Source organism: Muntiacus reevesi, chromosome 3 (assembly GCF_963930625.1).
Source record: "Muntiacus reevesi chromosome 3, mMunRee1.1, whole genome shotgun sequence".
Lineage (NCBI taxonomy): Eukaryota > Metazoa > Chordata > Mammalia > Artiodactyla > Cervidae > Muntiacus > Muntiacus reevesi.
Genome location: NC_089251.1, coordinates 8,256,204 through 8,273,749, shown reverse-complemented (window position 1 = coordinate 8,273,749; position 17,546 = coordinate 8,256,204). Strand labels below are relative to the sequence as shown.

Sequence of the window (17,546 nt, the reverse complement as noted above, 5' to 3'; positions counted from 1 at the left end):
TTGATCCCAACGTTGGGAAAATCCCCTGCAGAAGGGAATAGCAACCTACTCCAGTATTCTTGCCTGGAGAATCCCAATGGACAGAGGAGCCTGGTGGGCTACAGTCCATGGAGTTGCAAAGAGTTGGACATGACAGAGTGATGAACACTTTCACTTTCTTTCAGAGATTGTCTCCCTCCTTTTTTTCTTTTTCTGTTGTAACCCAGCTGTAATGTAACCATCTGGTGGCATTCAGGTAAATTCGGGGTGTGGACTGGCCAGGCGAGTTTCACCAGGGGCTTTCAGCCACCTTTCTGCCATCAGGCCCACTGGTGGTGGGGGATGGTGAGGACCACCCCCCCCCCCCCAGGCAGCCCTTCCCCAGCCAGCCTATAGAAGCACCCAACGCCAGCAGTCACTGTCCTAAACCCCAGATGGCCACCCAAGCCCTGGGTGGGGTCAGCGACCAGACCCCAACCTGTCACAGTACCCATCCTGGAAGGGGCCATTTTTCTGACCAGGAACTGAGACACCAAGAGGGGAAGGGACTTGAGTCGCTTGAGGGACCCTGGGTGAGTCCCTGGGCCACCAGCGACAGGAGGGCAAATAACAGTTATTGCCAAGAGAGCCCTCGGACAAGCACCTCCAGGGCCCACGCAGGCGAGTTCTCCAGCAGTGTGATCATGTCATCACAATGCGCCCTCCGATAATTATTTAATTAGTGACTGGCTGGTCATGAATTGTATGCAGCAAGTGTATGCAGCACTTGTATGCTGCATCTCTCTGGCCGAGCCTTGAGCTCCAGGTGGGCAGGGCCCAGGCGTGCTTGGTTTGGGTGCCAAGCATACAGTGGATCCTCAAGGGGTGCAGGTGTTCTCCAAGGTCGGTCACACAGTGGGTCAGCAGGGGCACCAGGACCCAGGTGTCGCGTCCCCCACCTGTCACACCAGGGCTCAGTACTGGAGGCCCAGAGCACAGAGCGGTCAGGAGCTGGGGGAGGGTCAGCCCATCCTAGACTGAGTCCGTGGGCCCTGCCTCTCCAGGCCTCACCCCTGGGGCTCAAGGACAAGAACAAAAGACTCAAAGCCAGTGAGTCAGACAGAGAGGAATACACGCCGGGAGGAAGGAAGCTGTGTGCACGGCCGCACGCGCTCCAGGCCTGCGGTCTCAGACACGAGGTAGAAGGCAAACCCTCCTTCCAGACGGGCCGAGGGGAAGTCAGAACCAGCCAGGGCCCTGCCCCTGCCCACATCTGCCCCACCCTCTGAACCCACTCTCGGCACCCACCAGACCCTTCTTCCAAATAACTTCAGGTCCAAATAACATCTTGTGCTTTGAGATGGAAACCTTGCAGGACATTTACTCATTCACTCACTGCTAAGCAATTAATTTAAACTAACAAAAGTCAATAATAGCTATTGATTATTGAGCATTCACTATGCCCAGCACTGTGTTAAATATGCATAAACATAACTGATCAATGCACATAATACAAATTATCCTTTATATCATTAAATCATAGCTAATAAATGAAGTAGTAGTATCATTCCCATTTTACAGCTGGTGAAACCAAGGCATCAAGAGCCACAATAACTGTTCTAGCAGCTGGTGGAGCCAGCTCTGTCCCGTGAGGCCACACTGTCCACCTCGTGGCGCTCATTATCACGGGCAAGAACCCTGGACCTCAGCTACGGGAGGCGCCCAGAGGAGGCCCCAACACAGCTGTTGAGAGTGGCCCCAGGGAACAGTGCTCCTGGCTGTGGGCTTAGTCTGTGGGTCCTCCAGGGCTTCTCCAGGTCTAGAATTTGGCCCAGAGGGCCCTCCAGAGACTTTCATCCATTCCTTCACTGAACCACGGGGGAAACTGAGGCCCAAAGCAGAGGCCATGCCCGCTGAACTCCCGTCCACAGTGCTGGACTCTCAGAAGCCACACAGGGGTACTCAGGAGGGGGTGGGGGGTGGAGGGGCTCTGCCCCCTCCTCATACGGGAAGTCTCCTGGGCCCCCACCCAGGGAGGCGGGGTGTCCAGGCCTGACCTTAGCCCTGCCCCCCTCCGCAGGCCCCCAGAGCAGTTCCTCCCAAATTCTGCCACCATCTCAACAGGAAAACAGGAAAGCTGAGCTGGGCAGCCAGCGACAGCCCGACCCAGAGTGGAGTTTTGTCTCCCAGGAGGAGCAGGCCGGCCTGAGAAAGTCACCCTGCTGCCACCCCAAGAGGGGCCTCGCCTCCGGCCACAGAGACTCAGGTCAGGGTGAGAGAAAGGGCTCGCTGTGTTCAATCACTCGGCACAAACCGCCCTGCGGCCCTCCCTCTCCTTGAGAGGGATCACCCCCATTTTAGAGAAGGGGTAACTGAGGCCCAGAGAGGGGGAGTGTCCTGCTGAAAGCTGCACAGAGAGCCGAGACTGCAGAGCGTGCCCTCGGCCTGAGCAGTGGTCATCCCAGGGGGTCCGGCCTCTCCTCCTTCCTCTTCCTGGCAGCTTAAAATATGGCAGCGGGGGTGGAGGGGAAGGGAGCTTGGCTTTTTTTAAAACTCCACAACACCTCGCTGTCTGCGTGCGGACAGGCCTATCTGTGAGGCCGGCACAGGGCCGCTTCTCTCACGGAGGGCTTGTTTGTTTACTCTGTGTTCAAAATTATAACCTTCGCGGCCCCGCCCGGGGCCCGCCGCTCCTTCCTGACTAGTCTTTGCTGTCTGGGGCGTCCAGGAATGGGATGGGCCCCGGGTTCCCGTCCCTGGTCTACCGCCTCTGAGACTCTGGGAACGTCTCTCTCCTTCTTCCCGGCCTCAGTTTACTCAGTTACGAAAACAGAGGAGGGGACGGGCCAGATGACCACAAAGAGGCCTTCCTGGCTAGGAGGGAGGAGGCCCTGGGCCAGAGAAAGGAGAGCGGCCACGGCCTGTCGGCAAGCTCCAAACTCAGGCAAGTGGGAGCTGTGGCCGGAGCAGCCCAGACCACAAGCAAACCGCAAGCACCCCTTCCATGCTAACCGCAGCTCTGCAGCCCAGCGGAGCCTGGACTCCCCAAAGCCCCAGTCCTGTTTCTCTTTTCTCCCCCTTTCCACCCGCACCTCCAGGGAACACTTCCAAAAACACAAACAAAAAAGCAAAAGCTAAAATGGAAACAGAAGTGCGGCTGTCAGCCCACTCCCCTCTGGAGGTCCCATCACTCCTGAATTCCCAGGCAGGCCAAGGACACCGCTACTCCCCCAGGACTCAGTCAAAAGGGGGCTGCCATGTACCCCACAGGTTCCACATGCCAGGAACAACTGCCTCCCAGAATTGTCGCAGGGATCACCTTCCCATTTTATGAAGGGGAACCTGCCCAAGGCCACGGGCCTTTCTGGGGCAGAAGCCAGTTGCCTCCTTGTCAAGGCTGGACACGTTGCCTCTTGAGTTGGGCTGACCAAAGTTTAAAACCAACATGCACTTTGGAAACATAAAGACCCACTGTCTTTGTAACACAAACCACACCGCCTTCAGCTTGATGGAAGCTTCTTGGATGGCATGAGGCCCATGAGATCAGGGCTCGTGTCCCTGCTTCATCCCTTCTACCCAGCACAGGCAAGTTCTCAGAGAAGGTACATCCCTCCACAGCAAGATGGCATTATGCAATAAATAATTGCTGGGCACCTGCCTTCAACACAGCCCAAGGCCAACAGTCTCCCATGAGGTCAGAGCCAGGAAGCCACTAGAGGCTGTGCTCGTGCCCCACTGCACAGATTGGCAAAGAGGGGGCCAGGAGGACTTGCCAAAGGTCACCTGGCACCAGCCCTCAGGCTTGCGCCTCCCAGCCTGCACCTGTAAATGGCTCCTGGCAAGTGGGAAGGATTAGAGACGGGTTAAGCACAAGAGGGTGAGTAGCCTCTGGCCCAAGAGACTCCTGTTCTAGAAGATTCTAGCTTAACAAACTTGGCTGGACACAAAATAGCTCCATTCAGCGTGGAACATGGGAAGGAGGGACAGCAGCTGTGGCCGGCATGGCCACAGATATGTGGGTGTGGAAGTGGGGTTCACACTTTCTGAACCACAATTCATTCTTTTTTTTTTTAATCTTTTAAAAAATATATATTTATGTATATCCATGCACTGGGTCTTAGTTACAGGACATGGGATCTTCAATCCTCATTGCAGCAGCATGTGGCCTCTTTAGTTGTGGCACGTGGGATCTAGTTCCCTGACGTGGGATCAAACCTGGACCCCTCTGCGTTGCTAGTGAGAAGTCTTAGTCACTGGAACTCCAGGGAAGTCCCCAAACCACAATTCACTCTTGCTCTGCTCCTCCTGGGTGCCCAGTTACCCACTAGAATCCCTGGCCCTGCATGTGGACCCTGCCCCCAGCGCCCTGGCCCACGCCCTGCACTTTTGATCCCTGAGAGGAGGGATCAACTGAGGGATCCCTCAGCCAACATCCTATCACAGACGATACACAACAGGAAGGACTGGTGACAAGGGGACATCATCCCATTGATGCCTCACAACAATCTAGCATGTCTAGGCTACCGCAGACCCACTTGACAGATGAGAAACTCGAGATCCAGAGAAGGGAAGTCATCTGCCAAATGACAGGGCCACTGAGACAAGCTCTCAAAGTCAGGTCCTCAGAATCCAGGCCCAGACCTCTTCCCACTCTGCCCCTGGAAGAAAAGGTTCTCATACACAGAGTTGCTGACGAAGGGAGTAAGTCTCCCATCATCAGGGGAATGATAAGCAGGGTTGCAGGACCACTGATTACCTCAATAAAACCTATGTGCTCAGTCGCTTCAGTCACGTCCCACTCACTATGGACTAAAGCCCACCAGGTTCTTCTGTCCATGGGATTCTCCAGGCAAGTATACTGGGTTGGGTTGCCATGCCCTCCTCCAGGGGATCTTTCCGACCAAGGGATCAAACCTGAGTCTCCTGCATCTCCCGCCCTGTAGGCAGATTCTTTACCGCTGAGCCACTGGGGAAGCCCAAAACAAATTGATGGGGTCCATCAATCCCACAGGACCAAGAACTGGCATCAAGTCTTCCCAACCTCACACATCACCATCACCAAGGCCTGGTTGTCCCATCATCCCATATGCATACACACAGAGTCAAATACACACACACACACACACACGTACCCTGACTGTACCCCGTCCATACTGGTTCGGACCCTTCTCACCACTGGGCTCTCCTCCTCCTCTCACCCAACCTCCTAGGCCTCCCCAGGACATTCAGGACAAGGTCCCCTCTTCTTTAAGGTCGGCCCCTGTGGCTCCCTCCTCTTGACCCCATCCCTCCTCACCCACTGGACCAGTCACTCTTCACACTTTCCCACTGAAGGTCTGCCACCCCCCCGAAGATCCCCCTCACCCTGCAGAGGGGCAGCCAGCCAGGCAGGGCCACATGGGCCGGGGCTGTGGAAGAGTCTGGGACTCAGGATGCCCCTGGGGTCCAGCACAGTGCCTGGCACACAGTAGGAGATCAGTAACTATTGAGTGAATGAATAAAAGAATGACCAAGTGTGTCCGGGGCCAGAGCCCATCGCAGAACCTGAGGGGTCTCACAGACATACAGATGGGGACCCACTCCTTCAACTTCTAACATCCAAACTCACCCAGCCCTGCCTTTAGGAGGCATCTCAAGACCACAAGGAAAGGATTTTCAGAGGCAGAGAATGCCCGTAAGTAGATACTGGTCTTGGGGTCACAGATGGAGAGAAAAGGCACAGACCAAGGCAGAGCCATTGGTCAGAGTCGTAAGAGCAATCAGTCAACAGAAACCCAGATCAAGCAAACAAATCTGAACAGACAGCCAGGTGAGGGGGGCATGTTCCCATCTGTCTTTTGCCTGTTTATTCTCTGGGCCCTGCCCAACATCGGGCACAGCGCAGGCAACGCTATTGACGGACTCTGCTGCGTCAGCACAGCCTGTCTCAGTCGTCCACCCACTACTGACCGCTGCAGCTGTCCAGGGCCAGAGTCTGGGGGCTCCTCAACCTGGGGCGTGCCAACTTCCTGGAGCACATGGCAGGGGCCTGGAGGCCTGAGGCTGGAGAACAGAGCTGGCCCATGTCTGTCCCGGAAGTGTCAGTCAGCAGAGCTACCACGTGCTGTGTTCCCAGCGCTCACCAGCCCCGGGCTACACCGGGCAGGGGCTGTCACTCTTGATTCTACACCCTGAGAAACCCACACTGTCAACCTCTTTTACAGAAGGGAGAGACCGAGGCTCAGAGAGGGTGGCCGACCTGCCATTGGGTGGCAAAGCTTGGGCTCAAACCCGAGCAGTCTACCTGCACAGCCTTGCCCAGGACTCCCTGCTTCTTTCTGTCTTACCATCCACTGTGTCACCAGGAAGATCCCTCCACCCAAGCGCATCTGCACACTGAGATGGTTCCTGGGGTGGGGGGTGGAACCAGGGGCCCTGGAGAGCTGGGCACTTCCTGTTCTTCCAGTTTGAAAAATCGGTGTGATCAGAAAGATTGCAGCGTTTCCGTGACTCAGGCCCCAAGATCCGACCGGGAAGCGGGGGCACGGCTCTGCTCCACCCTCGAGGGTTTGAAACCTCCATATTTGCTTCCAAAGCTGCCCGGCACCTTCTTCAGAAAACCCTTTTTCCGCAGGCAGGGAAGTGGGTGGGGGCGGGGCAGGGGAAGGAAAAGCAGCTGAGGAATTTCTGCGACCGCAGAAGGATGCTGCGAGGAGGAGACCCGGGCTGGAGTGAGTCATGAGCTCGGTCTTCGAAGGAGGAGGAGGAGGGGGCGCCAGCAGGAGGGCAGGACTGGCCAAAGACAGACTTGAGTCTGGCTGAGTAATGACCGGAGGGGGGCCTCTGAGACATGCCGCTCTTCCCACTCAGCTCTTCCCTTCCCAGCCCCCTTCTCTCCACCGCCTGCCTCTCCCTGGGCCCTTTCTCATGCTGTCTCCCCGGCCACTGACTTGCTCTATCCCTGTGCTCCCAACCCCGGCCAGTAAGATGCTGGGAAGGGAGGTGGAGGGTGCAGATTAAAGAGACAAAGGAAGGCTTGGCACAGAATAAGCGCTCAGTTAAACAAGGGCCAAGCAGACAGGTTAGGAGCCGCCCCTCCTCCTACTATCTTCTCATCCTCTGGCAGGAGACAAATCAGTGGACTGCCCTCAAGAGAAGCAGCAGGACATATACAGTCGGTCACACCCAGATGCCATGGACATCAGTCCGTGTCCACACGCCCCCCACCTCCCAGTTCACCGGCAGCCTCTTTGAGCCCACTCCCAAGGAAAGAAGCTTAGAGGCATCAGGGGGCTCCCAGGAATGGGCCTCCCTTGAAATGCCCAGGCTGGTGGGAGCAGGCTGGGGGCTGGGGGTGGGGAGGGCAAGTGGATGAATCTCTCTTCAGCAGGGAAGCTGACAGGAGCGGGAAAAGAGACAAACACAGTGACTCAGTTTGCCCCTGAAAACCACCTATTTGGTCACAGGCGAGCCTGGCGATGTCTTGCCTTAGGGGAAAAAACTAAGAAAAACGTCTGCACAGATGGCCTTGGGTGGAACAAGATGGAGTTTTGGGGAATGCTTCCAGGGAGGTTCTGATGACCTGGGAGAGATGTTTATTATACGTCATTTAGTGCAAGGAGCTAGGCACGAATTGAGTCACGGTCTCGGCAGTGTGTAACAATAAGCACAGAAGGGAAATACCACTAAAGAGTGAATTCTTGCAGGATGGTGGTGACTGATCCTCCTAGTTTTGTCTCTAAACCTCATTCCTCAGGCGGCAGGGAGGGAGGCCCACAGCCCAGCTTGGGTCCAGAAAGGCTCTTTGGCAGCGTGTGTGGGAAGGATGGAGGGGTGAGGTGGGAGGCAGCTTTGAGCAGGCGAGGCGGGAGCTCGGCCCCCGCGGTGGGAAAGGAACAGAGTGGAGGCTGGGTGAAGGGGGAGGGCAGGGTCAACGCCAACAAAAGCACATTATGTAAGACGACACAAGAGCAGGGCAGAATCTCCCCAGACGCCTCACCTCCAGGGGCTGACCCAGACCTAAGCTAAGGGCAGCAGCTGAGGCCAGCCAGGAGCGGGTGGGGAGTGGGGGGTGGCGTACTGCTTCCGGCCGGCCTGGTGGTCTCCCTGAAAAACCTGGAGCAGCATCGAGGACGCCACACACCCAGTCAGGAGCAGCCAAACACGGACACCTCCACCCCTAAGCTCCTGGGATGCACAACCACAGCCCCAATGAGGAAAGGCAGGCTTTTAAAATCAGTTCAGAAAACAAACAAAAAAAGATATTCATTACTTTGTTCAATAAATTAAAAAGATACCCCTTTTCTCATATCTGATGGTCCAAAAGGGTGATAATCCTTGGGACTGAAGTACCACGTGCTGTCAGGAGGGAGCCTTTTCAGAGCCTCTGCGTCAATCCATCAAAACGTGACCCAGGAGTTTTCATTTTGAGGCCGCTCTGATAGGGGAACCTGGCTCAGGATGCGTGCAAGGCAGCTTGGGCAGCACCATGGTTACTAGCTAAACACTGGAAACAACCCCACGTTGGTTGACAGGGGTCTGGGTAAGTAAACCGCGCCGTGCACAAAAGGAAACCCACCATCAGGAGGGGGCGGGCTCGTGTTCTGACATGGAAAGATGCTCACAATATACTGAGGCAGGGAGCAAAGTCAAACCACAGAAATATACCATGGGACCTCTTTTTGTAAACAGAGCTAAATGTGTATGTACACAGCCATGGGCATTTGGGGACCCAGACACACCAGTCTGGAGGGATTTCTTCTGGGAGAGGGACTTAAGGTGGAGGACCTCTCATTTTTTTCGTTTTTCCACTCCCAAATTGTCTGTGTGTGCCTTACTTTTGCAATCACGCAACATGAGCGGTGGTTGCCTAGAACTGGGAAGGATTGGGAGAGAAGCAGGGGAGAGGGTGAGGGGTGACGACTCATGGGTAGAGAGTTTCTTTCATGGGTGACCTAAGGTTCTGAATTGATCGTGGGGATGCTTGCCCGACCCTGTGAACATACAGAAAACCATTGACTGGTCAACTTTCAGTGGGCGAACTGGCTGGCAGGTGAATTGCGTTTCAGTAAAGTTGCTATTTAATAAAAGAATTAGCAACGGGAAAGATGAGGCCAGAAGAAGGGAAGAAGGCAGCAATGGCAAACTTCTGCGGGAACCCTCTCAGGTGATAAACCTCAGGGAACTGTGTGTACGTAGGCAGTGGGGGGAGGGAGTTCTTTGACCACCACAATTTCATCCTGGTCAACAGAATTTCCAGATCAATTTAAGGCTGTCCTTTAAGGCTGTCCTTGAGGCAGAAGCCCCCCTCCCATCCCCCACTATTCCATGCCAGGCAGGCCCAGGTTTCCTGCCATGAATGCAGTACCCAACCCCCTACTTGTATACCTTGAGCAACAGTGAGCTCACTCCCTCACCTGCCGCATCTTGGTTTATGTGGCTCAGACCATATGCAAAGAACCCCTCTTACAGCGCTGATAGGAGGCACCAGCACACCTACACTTGTCCTGGCCTCTGCACCAGGTAGAAGCCATGAGCTGGCCTAACTCCCCATCTCTTCACATCCTAGTTCCTTCCTTGTCATATGGGTCCCCCATCACTCACTGCCATCCGGACCCCCTCCAGAGAACCCGTGTCCATCTCACACATATGCCAATGCAGAAGGCAATCACAGGTTCCCAAAACTCAGGTGGATTCTTACATCCAGGAAACCAGCATCAACCTTGACCCCAGACCCTGGACAGACCCTGGACAAGCCCGTAACCACAGCTATAACTGCTCCCTTTAAGCTCAAACACTGGACCCCTTTCAGGAACAGAGAATAAAGAACCATCTCAATAACAAAGGCAGATGTTTGCTAAGCACTTACTGTGTCCCAAGCACAGGGCTAAGTTTCAGACTTGCATGATGTCATTATTCCCATTTTACAGATAAGGAAATTGAGATTCAGACACAGAGACCCTGAGCTGGCTCAAGTCTGAGGTGTGTGGGAAACATTGCAGGTGGTTCAGAGGAGAAGGGGTCAGCAGAGGATGAGATGGCTGGGCGGCATCACCGACTCAATGGACACGAGTTTGAGCAAACTCCGGGAGACAGTGAAGGACACGGAAGCCTGCAGTCCATGGGGTGGCAAAGAGTCAAACACGACTTAGCGACTGAACAACAAGGCCCTCAGAGCCGGAAGCGACTTTGGCCCTCAGGGTGCACACTGGTTCGGTCACAGCAGGACACTGAGACCCCGAGAGAGTAAGTGAGTGGCTGCCCGAGGTTGCACAGGCCTCCTGGCTCCCTGGCCAGGGTTCTTCCTCCATGCAAACTCCCCTACGAACGAAGGAGAGGCTCATCCTGCCTCCAGCCGCACGGGGCCGCCGGTGTGAGAACAAGCCCCTGCTTGCCAGGAGCTTTGAAATCCTAGGATGAAAGGTGCCGTGACAGCAAAAAAAAAAAAAAAAAAGACGGCACCATGGGCAGGAGCGCGCCTGACCCCTGCCAGGACTTGCAGGCTGGCACTCACCTGCTCGTGGTGGGCACAGAGCCCTGGGAGCCACCGGCCAAGCCACAGAACCTGAAGAGGAGTGGCGCCTCGGAAATCAGAGCACAGCTGACTCCTCTACAGGGCAGCCCTGGGCCGGAGAGGGAGGGCTTTGGAATTTTAATTGTCCTGCAGCAGAGTGCCCCACGGCCCTGGCTGCTCCGTGGGAGGGGCGAGGAGGATGCGACAATCTCCCCAGAGATTTCCCAGGCAGCCCCCTCCGGTGGGAGTGGGGCTGGAGGCTTGCTGGCTGCCTCTCCTCCCACCTGGTACTGCTGGAGCCCCCTCAGGTGAGCCTGGACCAGGAATTTGAGGCATCTGAAGAGGGCTATTAATAGCACTGAAGTTTTGAGAAGAAAGAGGCCAACAGGCTCTGAGAGGGCCCAGCCCTCTTCCACCCAGCCTGGTATCCACAAAGCAAACCCAAGCCTGCCCAGGAGAGGACACTTCACCTTTTGTGGCCTCCGTCTCCTCCCCTTCAAGGTGGCAGTTCTCAGCCCAGGAGGCAGGAAGAGGGGGAGAGCCAGAGCTGTGTGTGTGTGGGGGGGGGAGGGAAACGCCCCCCCTCAAGAAGGCGCAGCACACCCCACCCAGGCGGGGGTGAGGGGGCCCCAAGAGGAGATCGTGAATGGATGGACTGTTACAGAGCCCTAGGAGGCTGCCACCGCCAGGGAGGGGACAGGAAGACTCCGCCCCAGCCTTCCTCCTCCCAGAGTCCAGGCCTGTCCTGCAAACAAGTGTTCCAGGACTTAACCCCCTGCTGGTCTGATGCTGGAGAGGGGCTGACTCACTTCTCCATCACCCCCACTCTTGGGCCAGCCCCAGGCCTGGCACAAAAGGGGATCTCCGGCCATGGGCCCAGGACCCCAGTCACAGGACAAATCTTTGTGTCCAGCTAGGGTGGGGACACAGCATTGGGAGACCCCTGGTTCCTGTTCTCCAGGGGTCTGTGTGGGCAGAACACAGCTGCTGAAACTCTACAGGATGGCAGGACAGACACATCATGATAAGTGTAGGCAGACACAGTGTGCTAGGTCTACCGGACAGAGAAAGGCAAGTTCAGCTAAGAGCAACAGGCTCCCTGCTCATAGACTGCCCCCCACCATCGTACATGGGCCAGCATCCCACACACTGGGGTCTCCCCCATTCCAGAGCTGTGTTAAGTAAGCCATGTGAATTAGCTCACTTAAATCGATTAATAAGCAAGAAAGTATTCACCCCATTTCGAAGAGGAGGAAACTAAGGGGCCAGGACGTTAGGAGACTTGTCCAAGAGATCCCAGATGGGAAACAGACGCTGGGATTCCCCCCTGGCAGCCTCCCCCAGAACTGAGTTTCCCAGGCAGCTTGAGGGTTTTACCCTGTCTCTCCATTCTTAGGGTTTAGGGAAGGAGGAGCCCAGAACCATAGAGCACCCCCTGTGCTTTCCCAGGAAAGGAAGAGGGCAGCTGCCCCTCTGAGAAGCCGCCACAGTGCAGGGCTGGGAGCAGGCGCGGTTGAAGGAGGGGGCTGAGGAGACTGGGCTCCGGCCTTAACCAGCCCCCTTAACAAGCTGCCCTCGGAAGCACCCAGCTGTGCCGGCCAGGGACAGGGGTTCTGACCCACCCCTCCTGTGCACCCCATCTCTCCTAGGCCCACTCCCCAGGCTCAGGCTCAGACCCTGATGAGCCAGTCCCTTGGAAGCCTCGGCCACGTGTACTGGGTCTGGGGCCAGAGCAAGCAGGGGCCTGGGACAGTCAGGGAAGGTCAGGGCACGCTGGTCGAGTGGGCCCGGTCAGCTTCCGGGCAGAGATACCCAAGGTGAAACGAGGAGGCTGCGACCCTCTTCCACAGCTCAGACTGCGGGAGTGTGTCCGGGAATCCAGAGACCCGGCGGCTCCCAGGGGTTGGTGGAAGTTCGAGTCCCCTCGGGAGGGGGAAGGGCGGGCTCAGAAGGAGCCAGGAAGGGGCACCCAGACGTAGGAGAAACAAGCTTGGACAACAGGTCTTGGCCCTGGGCCACTCCCGCCCTGCCTGGGGCCTGTCTCTCCGCGGACCCCAGCAGGCAGGCCGGGATGGGGGCGTGGCCGGGGCTCCCCGCCGGACCCCCGAGAGCGCTGCGCGGCGTCGGACTCACCTGCGATGTGCTGACGCCGGGCGTCATCCAGGTGCGTGGACAGCACGTCCCCCATGGTAAGGAAGAGCCGCGCGGCCCTATCCGGCCGCCGCCTGCCGCTGCCTGCGCTGCTCAGACAGGCGCCGCTGGCGCCATGGAGCCGGCCCGCCCAGCTCCCGCCGCCCCTGGCTGCGGCCTCTACCCGGCTAACGCTCCGGCTCCAGTAGCGTCGGTCCACTAGCTGGCCGCCTCCGCCTCCGCCTCGCGCCCCAGCCCGCGGCCCCGCCTAGCTCGGCCCCGCCCCTCCAGGCCCCGCCCCGCCCCGCCAGACCACGCCCCCGGGCTCGAGCCACGCCCCCTCCTCGGTGGCTGGCAAGCGGGCGGGGCAGGGGGCCCGGGGATGCGAGGATCGCCTGCAAGACAGAAACAAAGAGGAGGTCGGAGAAAGCGAGGCCGAGGCGGGAGACGCGGAGCGGGGCGCACCGGACCGTGACCGAAACCAAGAAAGAGATGGTGCTGGTGGGAGGGCGTCTGAAAGGACGGGGGTGCCTGCGGGGTTCCAGCCTGGGTGTCAACCGCCTCCCCCCCCACCTTCCCCGACCCCCTTGGGAAGAGAGCCACACCGAGAAGGACGTGGGGGACCGGTAGGCGACGCCCAGGAGCACTCTCCCCGCCCCTGCTCCCCGGCCCAGCCCCGCCCGCGGCTGCCAGCTCTCAGGAAGTTCCTTGGCCTTGATCCGACCTGCCCCAGAAGGTGTACCCGCCCGTCTTGCACAACAGTGCGAGGAAAAGGGAGGTGGCAGGGAAAGCTCCGACTCAAAGGCCAGGCGCGCATTCCTCGGGCTCCGCGTGTGGGTATTTCACTTCGGGGGTGGCTTGTGGGACAGGAATAGGAAAAAAGAAAAAAACAGTACAGTTTGTAAAATATGCAGATACAAAACCCACGGACGAGCATGGAGTTTGGGGGCTGGGCATGGTTGGGTCACAGGTACCAGGAGAATGTGTTTCAATTCTACCCCACTATCCCCCAAGCTGGTAGGGGAGCCGGGTTAAACCCTGGGACCCCCAGATCATGGACTGGGGTAGCAGAAGCCACCCTTGGCTGCTGATGTTCAGACCTCCTGTACTGCATCCTAGGGGTCATCCCGTTTCTGCTTGCTTGCCCCAATGACTGAGTCCTTACCCACTTGTTTGTGTGCCCCACCCTGTAATTGGACAGCTCTTACTGTAGCTGTGACATAGGCAGAAAGCGATGATAATAAAAGTTAACATTGCTGAGCACGGTGCTTCAGACCTGTCAACGCCAACGGAAGATAGGTTTGAAGTTGACTAATGGGATACAGGCACTCTTCGTGCGTTCGATGATAAGCAGCTGCTGGCTCGGCTCTCTGCAAGATGCTGGGGATGAAAAGAGGATTGCAAGCTGTCCTACCTGCTCTGGGCCCCAGGACGTGTGGCATTATTGAGAACCTGTTTCCTCATCTGTCCACTGAGAAGAATGATGCTTTGTTGTGAGGATTAAAGGAGATAACACAGTGACTAGCACAGCCCCTGGCACAGGGTGGGTCATCTCAATAAACAGAACCCACCATTCTATTTTCGTCACAGTCCCTGCCCTGGAGAGCACAGAGAAGCTTGAGGAAGGAACAGAGCATTCTGTCCTGAGGAAAATCACAGAAGGAGTAGTACCAGAACTACGAGCTGGAAGAACGAGAATTTTAACAGGAGATACTAAGGAAGCAGCATTCCAGGGAGTGGGGATAGCATGAGCAGAAGCACAGTCTTTGAAGAGCGGGATGTATTCACGCAGCAGAGAATTATGAGGTGAAGCTGAAGTCAAGCCGGCAGATGATTAGTTTCCTTCTACAGAGATGGAAACTGAGGCCCAGAGAGGGAAAGTGATGTACCAAGGTCACACAGTAAGGTGGAGGCAGAACCCAGACAGAGGCCAAGTCTGCAGACATGCTGACTTCTCTTTGAGCCATCAGAAGCAAATGATACTACTAGCCTCATTTCCTTTTTCCCATGACCCATACTGTAGACACTGGAAAGGCCTGCTCTTACCTGAGAGGTGGGTAGATCATCAAGGCATCTGACATCTGAACACCCAGGAGGCCTGGACCAGTTGGGGTAAAGGTGGGGCCACAAGCCAGCCTTTTGCAGCCTCTGTGGTGCAAACAGACCTGTGAGCCCGGAACACCCACGAACTTCCCAGGGTCAGGCCCCTAGCCCAGGAGCTCTCCCTCTTGGCTTTGGAGGCCTTTTGTCATGTGTCACCACCTAGACCTTCTGAGCACACGTGACCTCCCATGTGAGACAAGCAAGCTTGTGAAAGAGGAAAGACACTGCAAACATGTGAATAACTCCCCTCATAGCATAGGGCCTGCCCTCTTGAGTTAAAAATTCATTCAGTCCACACAGAAAATTGTAGCAAGGTGTAGGGCAATTGACTGCAAAAAAAAAAAAAAATCAGGGAGGAGATTTGGGGGTGAATGGAAACAGTCTATGTCTTGGCAGTTACACAAGAGTACTTATTTGTCAAAACTCAACAGACTATGTGACTTATAAGGGGGTGCATTTGATTGCATATAAATTCTACTTCAATAAAGTTGATTGATTTATTTATTTATTTTTAAAGTTGATTTAAAAATGAAAAACAGGAAGTTCCCTGGTCTAGTGGTTATTCCAGGGTTTCACTACTGTGGGATTCCGGAGTTCAATCCCAAGTTGGGGAACTGAGATCCCACAAGCCGCACAACATGGTCAAAAATAAAAAAATAAATAAAATTAAATTAAAAATGGGCTTCCCTTGTGGCTCAGCTGGTAAAGAATCTGCCTGCGATGAAGAGACCTGGGTTCGATCCCTGGGTCAGGAAGATCCCCTGGAGAAGGGAAAGGCTACCCACTCCAGTATTCTGGCCTGGAGAATTCCATGGACTGTACAGTCCATGGGGTCGCAAAGAGTCGGACACGACTGAGCGACCTTCACTTCACTGACGCCGCATCCAGGTATCACGCCAGACTTTCCCTGCTTGTCTCTCAGAGTCCTCACAATGACTTTGTTGGAAGAATCACCAATTACAAGGATGTTTTCCCCCTCCTTACATGGCATGCAGGACCTTAGTTCCCCAACCAGGGATTGAATCGGTGCCCCCTATATTGGGAGTCTTAACCACTGGACCACCAAGGAAGTCCCATAAGGATTCTTTTTTTTGGGGAGGGGGGGATCTTCATTGCTGCATCAACTTTTCTCTAGTTGCAGTATGCAGGGGCTACTCTTGTTGCAGGACACGAGCTTCTCATTGTTGTGGCTTCTCGTTGCAGAGCACAAGCTTTAGGAGCATGGGCTTCAGTAGTTGTGGCACAAAGGGCTTAGTTTCTCTGCAGCATGTGGGATCTTCCCAGACCAGGGCTCGAACCCATGTCCCCTGCTTTGGCAGGCGGATTCTTTACCACTGTGCCGCAAGGGAAGCCCATGAGGATTTTTAAAAGATGATATTCCATGGTGTGCACTTAGCAATTTAAACATTGGATAGGTGGGCAAGGAGAGAGAGTGCCAGGTAAAGACGTCAGTGTGTGCAAAGGCAAGGAACATGAGTCCCTATGGGCCCCAGGGCCTAATGGCTATTCCCAGGCTCCTGCAGGGACGAGGAAAGAGGGGCCCTTCCCTGGCTGGGTGGGACCAGATGGGAGATTCCCTAAACATCCACAACATGGTGTTTTTAGCTTTATTCTGGGAAGATTGTAAAATTCTTTAAAAGTTCTCACTCTCCACTACTTTAAGGTAATAAATCAGGCCAGTGCTGATCTTTGGGTGGGGGAAGAATGATTTATTTTTGAAAGGAAAGACAAATGATTGTAGTCATCAGCCCCATAGGAGGAAGGGGAAGGGATCCCAGGAAGTTAGCCATCAGAAGAATTTCTCAACTCTAGAGGTTGGGAACCCCCGTCCTCCTACTGAGGCGGTTTTGGTGTTCAGTTTTTAGTTTGCCGTAAACTAAAGAATCTTTTCATATATCTTTTGGCTACTTGTAGGTAGTTATTCTTATTCAGGTCCTCTGCTTTTCTATTGGAATGTCTATCTTTTTTCTTTTTTACTTTAAAGATCTTTTTCTACAGGAAGGATCTTTCAACTTGACAAGGCAGAGGCAGGTACAGGGGTGCCTGTGCTCTTTCTCCAGGGCTCTGGGTGCCATCTCGATCCACCAGGCTCGCACACACCCTTTCCTTGGCCCTGGGCCCCAGAGCCTGGTGGAAGATAACAGGCATGTGGACAAAGGATAGGAATGGTCCAGACCTGGAGCCAAGAGGGGAGGTTCCTTCCTGCCCACCTGCTGGGCCTGCTTACCCCCACCCACTCCCTACACTGCTGCCCCCCCACTCCCTCCCCAGCCCGCCCCAGGATGCCACCTACAGCCCCTGATTCATCAGTCCTTCAGGAAGTGGCTTCTGCCAAGCTGCCTCCCTCAGGGCTACCCCACCCCACCCCACCCTAAAGCACATTTAGAAACAAGAACCCAAAGGTGAAAAAGAAGACTATTTTGAGAGGGAGGGCCCAGAAGGTCAGAACCAGAGCTTGGACAAATTTCCTGAAGAAGGGAAGGGATTTGCCCCTGAACATACAGGCTCCTTTCTGGTCTTATAAGAAGGAGGAGATCCCTTCCTTATCCCGTTGGTCCCTCTCCCTCCCAGTTGGCTGAGAGCCCCAGCTCTGCCCTCCCCACAAACCTGTCAGACCTGAAATAGCCCAGGAGAAAAAAAAACAAACACCTCGGGTAAACAACAGGGAGTGTGAATGAATCAGGATCTTGTTTTTAAGGTATATCATGTGTCCACCACTGTTTCTCCAGTTGGCATGGCCCGTTGCTCGGAAGGGACCCTGGCACCCTGCCCAGACCTCCCCCTCTTTATTAACTGTTAGGTGATGGAAGGAGATGCAAATCAAAGTCCGTTCCATCTGTCACCTGGCCTACCGCAGCTAAAG

General features: G+C 55.4%; 1 protein-coding gene across 1 annotated transcript in view; it reads right to left on the bottom strand.

Moving 5' to 3' along the window:
- Positions 1-12,828, bottom strand: part of NIBAN2 (niban apoptosis regulator 2) — a 52,557-nt gene extending 39,729 nt beyond the window's left edge. Inside the window, exon 1 of the mRNA XM_065928416.1 lies at positions 12,584-12,828. Within this exon, the coding sequence (XP_065784488.1) occupies positions 12,584-12,638 (55 nt within the window). The 5' untranslated portion in view covers positions 12,639-12,828. The remainder of the gene's footprint in view (positions 1-12,583) is intronic.
- Between the last annotated feature and the right edge of the window lie 4,718 nt (positions 12,829-17,546).